Source organism: Pecten maximus, chromosome 8 (genome assembly GCF_902652985.1).
Source record: "Pecten maximus chromosome 8, xPecMax1.1, whole genome shotgun sequence".
NCBI classification, from domain to species: Eukaryota; Metazoa; Mollusca; class Bivalvia; order Pectinida; family Pectinidae; genus Pecten; species Pecten maximus.
The window spans coordinates 23,394,745-23,407,897 of NC_047022.1; the positions used below are offsets into that span (position 1 = coordinate 23,394,745).

General features: G+C 34.1%; 1 protein-coding gene across 1 annotated transcript in view; it reads right to left on the reverse strand.

Moving 5' to 3' along the window:
* Positions 1-7,918: 7,918 nt before the first annotated feature.
* The window catches only part of LOC117332843 (LIM/homeobox protein Lhx1-like), a 48,581-nt gene continuing 43,346 nt past the window's right edge, over positions 7,919-13,153 (reverse strand). The window contains exon 6 of the mRNA XM_033891895.1: positions 7,919-9,676. Within this exon, the coding sequence (XP_033747786.1) occupies positions 9,495-9,676 (182 nt within the window). The 3' untranslated portion in view covers positions 7,919-9,494. The remainder of the gene's footprint in view (positions 9,677-13,153) is intronic.

A 13,153-nucleotide genomic window follows, 5' to 3' on the forward strand; every position in this document is an offset into this window, starting at 1 on the left:
GAAAATTAATTATGAAAGTATGAACAACAATATTACAATATAGGAAGCGAAAGAGTCTATACACATAATTTCACACGTAACACATCAAAATGATGTAAATTACCAAAGGGTATATATTAACTTACTTGAAGCCCTATATCCGGTTCCGGTTGTGGCAATATGATCGTGTCAGCAAATTGTACTTGCCCTATGTTTCCAAGCATTATAAATGTTGCAGAACAAAGTTTATCAACTATAAACGGTTGATAAATTTCAATGAACATAAATTAGATTATCTTCCACGTAACACTATTGTATTGAAAGAATATAGCTGTCTGTAAGTGGTATTAAAAGAGAATTACATCAAAAACCATGTCGCCCTTCAACAATGGCGTATAAAGATTGTGATCTGTTCAATGCTGCGGTTGTTTTGACTGAAATCTGACACTATAACCTCCCCCTCACTGTGTAAATTGGAAGAATTGTAGCAGCTCCTTTCTTTTACAAATGTACCATTTTGAAATGCGTATATGCTGTAATAGTTGTCGATATCAGTGATAAAAATTTGATAGAAATAAGTGATAGTATCAAACGAGGATTACATATACAAAAGGCCAGATACGAGGTATTTAGGAAAGAGCAATTCTAGCAAAAAGTCGGAAGAATAATGGAAACATATTGTCATAAAACACAAAAAACACACAATAATAACAAGACCAGATGTCCTGCAAGGATAAACGTCTTCTGCTTCTTCTTCTTCTTCTTCAAAAAAAAAAAAAAATTACAAGTCATGTAAATAAATGTCAAATCAGGGATATTGCCGCGTTCTAAAAATGGGTCCGATTTGCATAATACTATATATTACTTATAATTTTACGCATGCATAAGTTTGATATTTGACCTTGTGTATGGATTCCCAAACAGTTTAAATCAAGGTTCACCATAACATATATATTGACTTCTTTATGCTTCAAAGAAACAAAAAACACAAACAATGTCATATTCTTTATCAATTGTTGTCGAGGGAACATTAAACACAAATTCAATGTCATATTCTTTATCAATTGTTGTCGAGTCAATATTAAATTTAAAAAAACAACAATGTCATGTTCTTTATTTATCGTTCTGAAGGGAAAATTGTAAACCAATATCTTTTCTTTAGGATTTCTTCTAGAAGGAACACACACAAATTCATATTTTTATCCGTTCTTGTAGAGGGAAAGTAGACACAGTACTTATTTTTTATCGGTTCTTATAGAGGGGGCATAGGCACAAATCTATATTCTTTATCAGTCATTGTAAAGGAAAAATAGGCACAAATCTATATTCTTTATCAATCATTCTTTATCAATATTGGAGAGGGAACGTAGACACATATACAATGTATACAAAATATGTAATAATCATATTAATACAAAACACGACCATACAACAAATATAATGTATCAACATTGATTTTGTAGAGTGGAATACAATTATCTCATAAGTTAGAATATATACACAATACTTAATCCACACCAATTGGGTATGGAGGCAAAATGGACACATCAATATCAACATAATACATGTATAACGTGTGAACATGTGTAGAGGGTAGTCACAGAAGTAACTGTTAATATTAAAAGCGTCTGGAGCTATCAGTAGAGATCATATCGTGATACGGCCTTACATTACTAATTACTACTAATTATTTATTCGCCTTTTACGTTGATGGTCAATTACACAGGAAGCATTTATGATTATATCATTGTTTCACACCGAGAAATATCGTATGTCTTTCACTATAAATTTAAATGTTGACCATGTTTGAAATTATGAATTTGAATTGAATGTTAAATTATGTTAAGGATACGTTTCATGAAGTAATGATTTGAAGATGGCAATTGATTTATCTGTTCTCAGTATAAGCATTTCATCAAATACACGTAAATAAAGCATAAATACCGTTTTTTTTGTTATTCTAAAACTATTTTTTTTATTATATACTGCTGGGTTTGACGTATAATACAGTTCAAACAAATAAAGTATGCATAATTTAGATTTTATATGATGTGACTTTTGAACCGTAAATTATGACTGAGAGGCACCTTGTTTCAAAATAAAGTAACCTGATTTATCACTTCAACACATGGGGGCAAAAACTGAATGCAAATAAAAACCTTATGCAAAGCAATATAACAATAGATTAACATTAAGTTGACAGTCACAAAAATCAGTCGGAATCAAATACAATGGGCTGAATTTGTAAATTTCCTCGAAAGCGTTAATTGATCATTGGGGATATTTTCATAGTATAATCTTATGTACTCATAATAACTTTGTTGTATTCTATATCATGTGAACTTGTAAGATAACAAAACGTTAGAAAAGGTGTAGTAAATTAATTAAATTGAATTATCTGGATTTGTCTGGACTGTTTGGCTAAACGAGACATGGAAATAAACATGTTGAATATTTGATAAGTCAATAAAATTGACCTGTGATTTTTTGAGTTATAATTATGGTTTCGTTTGAATGTCGGTATTCTCTGTTGCTTCAGTATGCTGTAATCTTCAATACATATCAGGTGAACACACAGCAACATACTCCAAATTATAAATACGATATTCAAATTTTATTTATTTTACAACAAATATTAAACAAGTTATACGATTGTATATCAAACACTCTTATCGACCCGGATGGAAGCGCGCAAGGAGTCTGAAGGTAGGAGGAAACTGGAGTACCCGGGAAAATGTCGGGCAGGGACCCCATACCTTTTCACGTCCGATCAGGGAATCAAACTCTGGTCGCCTAAGTGAAAGGCAAATACTATTATGTTACCGCTGTACCACCCGACCACCCATTCATTATAGATGATATTAAGTAATTGTATATTAGTTATGTAGATTGTTGTTACTGAGTGAATAGAAATAAAGGATTGTGTTGAGGCTCAAAGAGCGCCTCATATGTTTAATAATGTCAATATTTATCCATTTACATTATGCAAATGATACTTTTCCGTCTTCGTGCATATTTGATTTATATATGTATTGATGCTTTTGGAATGAAAATAAAAAGATTTCCAAATGAATAAAAATGAAAGATAAAGGATTGTGTTGGCATGTCGTAATACTGCAAGTCATTTATATTTCGCGAATACTTTATTTCGCGAACTTACTTCTTCAGACATACTAAAGAATCCATGCTTTCGCGAGTGAAGATCCAGGAATGACTTTAAACTCGTGAATGATCAGCTATAAGAGTAATTGACCATGCAATTACCTGTATCGATAACAGATAGCTTGACCGCCATTCAAGGGTGTTATCATCTCACAAATTATCGCCTAGGATTTCATCTCCTCGCATATTGAAGTGAAAATATATTCCACGCGAAATGATTTACAATAAATAATATCGTGTGTTCTGACGTATCGATGATAGGGCCTGACACACATCTCAGGACTAGACTATCGGAGGAAGGTCTACGGGTAACAAATAGCTTTAGCAAATGATCTCTAACTTGTTATATTTTGTTTTCAGAAGATGAATCCTGCATATCACTTCATACTACAGAGATAAGAGACAGGGTCAAAGGTTAATATTGACACTGTCAGTACGTTATATAGGTGTTACGAAGCTATGTGTTATCGTATATCAATAAAAGTGATTTTACTATATTAGCATGGTTATATTTGTTAATTAAACTCTATAGAATTATCGAAAATGTTCTATAAATGTACAAAATAAAGAGGATATCTTTGTTCAGGAATCTAGCCCAATACAAATCCATCTAATGATACACTGAAAAGAGAAGTAGGGATGTTAAATAATATTTTGTTGAGGTATCCTGACTCGTATAAATAACTCGAACATTACAGTATACATAAATCATTTGTTCAAAACTTAAATTTTTAAATTAAATTAAATGTTTTGATGTCATCATGCACAGCTTTAGCATCATCAAAATTACATTTATCATAACAGACAGCATCAAACCAATAACTTTACATATACAATGATATTCTGAAAACGCGAGCACCTGGGACCTGTGTCTATCTTCAACGCTAATAGGGAAGGTCTACACATACAGGACACTCTCATTGTTGTGCTAGATATGAAAACCATACGATATCTTGTCTTGGTCACATGAAAAATTATATATTTTTTCCAATACTATTAAATATGTAATGCTATTCATTTTTTGTCAGTCTGTTTGCCATTTGCCGTAAATAATTTGCATGTCACTTCTCCTAACAGGACTATGAATTTAGATATCCCTGCTACACAGAAAATGATAAATGGACCCAATTGTTAAGTTATCGACTCTTTCAAAACGTTAATGCTTGTTGTGTCTTTGATGTTTTATTCTTCGTGATATAACCGTTTAACATCTTTCTCTCGTGTTTTAGTCATATATATGACAAAAGAACTCCCGCCAGTTTGCTCACCTGTAGTTGATCAATATGACTAGCGAATGTCCATAAAGCTATACATCTAAATGACACCTCCTGTGATATGCATTTCTTAATATATTTCCAGTTTATCCAAATGTCGAAAAATGTAATATCGGTGATGAGAAATAAAAAATGACAACATAACTCCTTCAGACTTCAAACAAACAAAATTTGTCAAATCCAAAAAGGTGAGAATATCAAAATATCAGGATATGAGGGAAATGTATTAACAGCGGAAAGACAAAATTACAATGCTACTGAATCTAGGGTAAGAGTCTTTTGTTTCCTTGACAACACCTGCAAAATAAATCAGTTTAAGGAATGGCATCTCCTCAAATTGGGAACCGGGTCAAAGAATACGAAACCGACAGGTATATTCATGAACATAAAAAAAGAATAACGGCTTAACACACTAAGAAGAGTATTTCATTTCTAATTGTAGCCGCAATAGTGATAAAAAGGTACATATAAACGTCCGCAGGAAGCATCTCTTTAACTGTTGGTCTGCGTGTTACATGCATCCTTAACCATTTATCTTGAAATCGTGACCCTCGGAATGGAGCAACCCTTTGGTACTAACTGCAAAGTGTAACGCAGTATCGCGGGCATCTGTAGGTGTCCTTTAACTCGAGATAATATCTCATTAGACAAGGTAAATAAATAAGATTATTTATACTATATATGTAGTAACCTGACACACATAAAGGGCAATCGTTGTAGACACTTAGACAATAAGTGGTCTTGGATACTTCACCAACAATTCACTGTGGTTACAAAGAAATATGTTGTCATAGACATAAAGAAAAAAAGTCGTTCTGGACATAAAGCAAACATAGAAAATAGGTCGTCGTGAAAATCATAGATAAGAAGTCGTCTGTGAAACATAAGATCAGTCGTCTTGGCCACGGAAGACACATTGACCTGCACAGTTAGACCACAAGTCGTCCTGGTCACTGAGAAAATATGTTGCCGTAGGCTCGTGATAAAATACGTCGTCGTTACACTAATGCTCCAAATTGACGTAGATAATAAGTCGTCTTGGAGACATAGTCAATACGTCGTCTAGGATACATAGTCAATATGTCGTCTAGGATACATAGTCAATACGTCGTTGTCTAGGATGCATAGTCAATACGTCGTCGTCTAGGATACATAGTCAATACGTTGTCGTCTAGGATACATAGTAAATACGTCGTCTAGGATACATAGTCAATACGTCGTCGTCTCGGATATATAGTCACCAAGTCGTCTCGGATACATAGTCAATACGTCGTCTTCTAGGATACATAGTCAATACGTCGTCGTCTAGGATACATAGTCAATACGTCGTCGTTTAGGATACATAGTCAATACGTCGTCGTCTAGGATACATAGTCAATACGTCGTCGTCTAGGATACATAGTCAATACGTCGTCGTCTAGGATACATAGTCAATACGTCGTCGTCTAGGATACATAGTCAATACGTCGTCTAGGATACATAGTCAATACGTCGTCGTCTAGGATACATAGTCAATACGTCGTCTAGGATACATAGTCAATACGCCGTCGTCTAGGATACATAGTTAATACGTCGTCGTCTAGGTTACAATACGTCGTCTCGGATACATAATCAATACGTCGTCGTCTAGGATACATAGTCAATACGTCGCCTAGGAAAAATAGTCACCAAGTCGTCTCGGATACATAGTTAATACGTCGTCTAGGATACATAGTCAATACGTCGTCTTCTAGGATACATAGTCAATACGTCGTTGTCTAGGATACATAGTCAATACGTCGTCGTCTCGGAAACATAGTCAATACGTCGTCGTCTAGGATACATAATCAATATGTCGTCTAGGAGACATGGTCAATACGTCGTCGTCTTGGATACATAGTCAATACGTCGTCTAGGAGACATGGTCAATACGTCGTCGTCTAGGATACATAGTCAATACGTCGTCTAGGAGACATGGTCAATACGTCGTCGTCTAGGATACATAGTCAATACGTCGTCTAGGAGACATGGTCAATACGTCGTCTTCTAGGATACATAGTCAATACGTCGTCGTCTAGGATACATAGTCAATACGTCGTCTAGGAGACATGGTCAATACGTCGTCTTCTAGGATACATAGTCAATACGTCGTCGTCTCTGATACATAGTCAATACGTCGTCGTCTAGGATACATAGTCTATACGTCGTCGTCTCGGATACATAGTCAATAAGTCGCCTAGGATACACATTCAATACGTCTTCTAGGATACATAGTCAATACGTCGTCGTCTCTGATACATAGTCAATACGTCGTCGTCTAGGATACATAGTCTATACGTCGTCGTCTCGGATACATAGTCAATAAGTCGCCTAGGATACACATTCAATACGTCGTCTAGGATACATAGTCAATACGTCGTAGTCTAGGATACATAGTCAAGACGTCGTCGTCTCGGATACATAGTCAATAAGTCGCCTAGGATACATAGTCAATACGTTATCGTAGAAATAGGTCGTCGTTTAAAAAATCCCGAAATCGTGTTAACACAAAATAAGTCTTCGTGAATACATAGAAAAGAAAACACATAGAGCGGGACAAGTCGTCGTGGACACAGAAACTTAGTCGTCATGTACACAATGCAAGGTTCACACTGAAATTATGTCACGGAATCAGCCACGATGACGTTCAAATAATGTTGGAAATTCCTGAACAATTGCCAATTGCTGTTCATTGCCCCCAAAACAAGAAACCATGATCGTGTTTCTATATGTTAATAATGTTAAAATGATAATCATTATACTACATGTAATGATGCTTTTCTAGATAGACCAGAAATACTTACAAATGTAATATTGTATAGAACAATAGATAATCACAAGGCAGTTGTCTCACTGTGGTAATGATGGGTACAAGTGTGCTATTAGTTAAAGACTTATTGTTATTTACCTTTTTTTCCTCGCGATGTATTATTATTATATTTAAATTTATACTTACTCCTAATAATGCATCTTTAATCTAGAGAAATAATCCAGAGAAAATATTTCATATTCCTCTTCTTCATAAAGCTTGCGTCTTTTGTTCATATTACACTAAGAATACATTCACAAGTGTGTGTCCTCACGCACGTGTCAGGAAATCAGCACGTGCTTATTTGTCTAACGTGTGGCTATTAACAACATACGGAAATGTATTGACATTTACCTATCGGTATGAAACTACTATAACACTTCTTTATTTGTTTATGATGATTAACAATTGAAGTGCGTTGCTAAAGTGAAAATCAGTCATACAAAAATTACGGTGATTTTTTTTAAGATAAAAGAATGAAAATACTTTTTTCTGGTTTGGTATGAAGCGTGTTAATGTTTGATACTGTCAATGGTATACTGACAAAACTTACAACATGTCAATCATACGTCACGTGTAGCTTTATTGAACATGAATCACGGATGTAGAAGGATCTGATCAGGACACATCTGTCTACTAGGACAAACAGAATAACAAAAGCTCAAACACAATGGTATACATTGGATAGAATTTTTATTCATCGATAACTACACCAAGAGCAGGATCCAATGAAGAATGAAACACATGAGAGTCACCAATGAATCTGAACGGATCTACGTCATACTTTTATGTTTCATCGTGTACATCTAAAACTGTATTAAAGATGTTTAACAAGAATAAATTTATAAATTACAGTATATACCGATGAACATCATCAATATACATGTTTGCTTTCTTGCATGAAATATATATAAGTAATATAGGTTTAATATAAACAAATAATGTCTTTTGTCCACGTATAACAACTTAAGAATATCTTAGGTGTAAGAGTCACGTGAAAGGTTTGTTAGATTAGAAATGCGTTATTCATATTGATATACAGATTTCATACCTTCATAACCAAAATTAAATCGACATTAATCCTTTTATGATAAAAATATCATAATTGAAAAAAAGTATTATATCTGGAATTATGACATTATTTACTCCATTTACCAAGAAAATTTCACAAGAAATCAATCATAAATGGCATTTTCAATTTTATTATTTTGTATTTATTACGAACCACTGCACCTATTAGAATATCACTTCCGGGGAAAATAACAGTTACTTCCGGAAGTGCGGAAGTGTGGGATTTCGATAATATTGTGAGATGAAATGATGGAATGGGGGAATTGGATAACTTCATTTTCATTTTCAAACACAATCTTACTTTATGGTGAAAAGATTTTAAAAAATGTGAAACACAAAAATGTGAAACATAGGTTTTACATGGATAAAAGAACATTGCACTATCTTTGTGATTGGGACTTGTAAGGGTCCCTTCTTCAGGGCGATTTGTATATATTTATATATACAAAATATACAACAGTGCGGACAGACGTACAACATATCACGACACGTGCTTTCTACGATACCTCAACTTAACGATAAATAAATAGCATTTCCAAAAGGAAACGATTTGTCCGTTTCCAAAAGTATAACTCTTCTTATATTTATGTTATTTCATATGCCATAAAGATGTGACTGTCATCACATTATCATAAGGGTAAAATTAACAAAAGAAACATATTCATGTGGTAATGTTTACAGTCCAAACACTGCTGGTGCCTTCATGAACAGAATAAATTATTACGAAGAATACAATGTCTCTATTTTTATTTCTTCTGGAATGAGACAAACATGAAAATCGTCTCGATATAGAGTCCAAACACGAGTGAGAATCCGGTCCGTGTGTGGCTAGCCGAGTGACCCATTCCACAACAGTGTTCACAGATCAATGAAGAAAAGGCTTTCTTTGATATGCAGCTGAAGAGCTTCATATGCAAATTAGCTGCCCTTCCAGTGGCTTATCATGTATGAGAACACGTAGAAAGAATCATCATGTTCGACGGAAAGATATTCCAGAATACTACGATAGTTCTGTCAGTCATAAGAAAATATTCAGTCTGTCACACAGCTTGTGCACTTTATAAATAATGTCTATAACAACCACTTTACACACGAATTGTCAATCTTGGAATGACGTTGGTTAAAGGTAAAAAATTGTTCACATATATGTGTATATATATATCAAAACGGATGTGACGTCATCACCATGCTTCCGTCATTTCCTGTGGAGGATGAGACAGTGAGGTAAAGGAGTTCGCTAGGGACCTTGGTGGGCCTCCTGGTCCAAAGGGGCTCTCGTGACTGTGGAGTACCAGGGAATCCGGTGACCCCGATGATGGCATCATATCATTTGGCATAAATTGACTATCCGGAACCATGTTTCCTGAAACGATAAAAATGAAACCGATAAGCTATAAATAAAATCTAAAATCAATTCCGGTTTTAACCAAGACAAATAACAATGTCTTCAAAAAGATATACATCTTGTAATAGTCTTACTAGAAAGTTAATGGTACTATAGTAGTATCTGTTAGAACTTTCGACCATTTTTCTGACGTTTATGTAAGACCTTCTGACACGTCAAGAGTCGGTCTATTGCGCAAGTGATAAACATCTTTGTTAAAAGACACAAATAATGAGAACATATGAATAAAAAATGGGATGAGTGAAAAAGTAATTCTAATTCATATCCAAAATCGTTGATATTTGTTGGCCGCTTCATTAATGGGTAATGTTCATTACTCAATATATATCGTTTGAATGTTATCGTATATCTGTTGCATGATATAATATGATAATGCTGCGGTTGTTTATTCTTGTTTGAGATTTGTAGAGTTGTAGAGATTTATAACTCATATATCCAATTTGTACTGTAGTAACACGGGTCTGTATCGATCTGTGTCACATTAAAAGTTTTTATACTCCGACACACAACAATAAAGTGTAACATCCCTGCCTGTATACGTGAACATGTTACCCTCGTCTATTTATGAACTACAGTAATGTGTCCGATACTCCCTCGCTTCATTTATTGGCCGTCCACACTATTTCACGAACATAAATAATCGGGTACAATGGCCCACGTGTCGCCTTTCAGGTTCGAGTGGATTGTTGTTACATCTGTTAACGAGAGTCACTACTTTATACACTACGCTATCGACCTATCGACAAGACAAGGGTGAACGACACCTTGAGGTGCCATACGTTGACCCAAAACACAGACAATAAGATATAATGTCTGATAAAATATTGACAACATAATATAACGTTTTGATATCTGATAATAGTATCATTCGGACTTTTGATCTATATTTCCACAGCTAAATATTGATTTATTTCTAAGTTGATTCAAATATATTTCACAACTGGAATTATGTCGAAATATGGTTTTATCAAGACATATAATATAATAACTTTCTTGATCCATAGATAGTTCTAAGTCTCTTAATTTTATTTGGAAAACAAAAATGAAATATAAGAGATTTACAGTATTACCACAGTGTTAAATGTGCTCTTACTAGTATATAATTTAACGTTACTTAATTCTATTCCAAACACTATATCTCCCGGTTTTCAGGAGTTTTGATATATATGTTGTATAATGATAAAAAATTAACATAAGTTATACACCTACTACGAAAACAACGCAGATATGAAAGAAACTGGTGTAAAAATAGATATCTGAGCTAAAACAAACAGTAATCTATCGAAATGTAACATTCACAGATGATAGGATCATAGACTTTGATCGTCTATTGAAGACAAATATGCTTATTGCTTCTTTTCTCTTTTCAAATTGCTGAAAGCCATTCTTGTATATAAATATATATATGATCCTTCAGACCAAGCAAAGGAAGCATGCATTCATTCTCTAGATTCCCTTGCCTGGCCCCAATTCCAATTTCAAAGACGAGCTCGGGCTTCAGTTCTCCATAACTGGTTGGTTTAATGAGATTCCTAAAGATCTCGTGATAGTTGTAAAAGGAAATAGAACAAACCTCGGGAGAAAATATTGTTTCACGATCAATACGTTCCTGCCTTATCTTTCGCCACAGAACAACCCCCCAGAACCATTCCGAGCAGACGACAGCCAAACGCGAGCGCCAAAATCCAATTTCCTAATTTAGCTTAAATAAACAGGTCGTTGGCAAAAAAATTTAAAGAACGTAATACCAATGTATTTTTCAAGGGGAATGCCATGCCATGCTTCATTAGGCGATTTAAGTGACTATTTGTTTCTCATATATCACATTTCAAAACCAGCATTCGACATCTTATAAATTTGCCCATTTCAAAATAGCAGTTTGATCTGTTATTAGAAACACATCACCCATTCATTGTGTGACGAAATATACGAGAAAAAAATGTAGGTAATTTTTCTTGGATTATTTGTCACCGTCTATTTTTTTCAGAACCTGGCTGTGTGTTTTAACACCGATCGGATGTAAGATATTATATTTACGAAATGTTTAAGATCAGTGAACGAGCATGGTATTCAAAATGGGTTATAAGCATGATTTATATACAACATATGCCCGTGTTCCTTCTAATATCATGTGCGGCATGTTTGATGATAGTTAACCATACATCACGTGTTTTACTGTTGCGTGCACTGGTAGTTTCGACAATATTTTCAATATTTTACTTTCTTATCTGTTTATCTAATTCTATGTAAAATCGTATAACTAATTAAGAAATACATTGTTTACTAATATTTATCTGGTTCTTATATTCCTACCATGACCAAACACCAAGAGACATACATGTTTGCATAAAGAAGAGTTTATCAACATCAATGAAAACAATAACCGGAAAATATATGATTTATTGTCGAACGCAGTAATAATTAATCAACTATGTATAATTAACCAGTTGTTTACGATAAGGTCAGGTGTATAACAACACATGTTTTCGTCATGGTCCACAGCGCACATTTAGTGACGTTCATGGCTTTGTAACGCTACCCTTATCAGCTGGTGACAATGACGCTCCCTCACACGGAATTAAAAAGTGACTAATTCCCAGGTCAGTTTCCATTGTTTTCTGTCTAACAAATCGTGACAAAATATGGTCATTTTATTAGTAAACACCGTTTCATGTGATGAATTATTGATACATATTAACAATATGTTCACTGGTCCGGAATAAAAACAGTATCAATAAAACAATATACTCCATCAAATGAGTAACTACAGAGAAGTTCCAGTTCACGGTTCAATGAACTTACAAGATATCTTATTTAAAATACTCAGCTGACAAGTTATATGCATTGCAGTAGTTTTTGAATTTGAATGTATCGTACTACGCTGTTTTATATTTGATAACGTACAAAATTGTGATAAATTATCAAATGGATATAAAAAAAAATAGGTTCGATAACAATAACCTTTCATTTTGTGCACGGTATATGGAGCGATGCGCATGAACTGAACCAAGTGGTTGACATAGAATTATACATGATCGTACAGTTAATGAAGTATTTTGGTGTATCTAATAAAAAATGCCTCAGGCTCTTTGCATTGTAAATAACGTTGCTGTAGGAAAATGCTCGTCCGTCGGCTGGTTTTCAAATTTATCAGATGAAGCTAAACAAACGTTTCGATTAGTTAGGTACCGGACCAGCCTACCCACGCCTTCATAGTGTAAAATCTACCTAAATTATTATAATGACATCAATCTATCGTTTAAACAAATTATGTTTATGGTTCTTTTCTTTAAATTGCATCTTTCGAAAAGTGTTTTTTTTATCAATGCTGTTTGGTTTATTTTTACCCAGTTTTTAAATCAAAGAATCGATGAATGCTTACAGGTGATGAGAACACGATTAAACAAATAATTTAAAAAAAAACCGCTAGAAAAT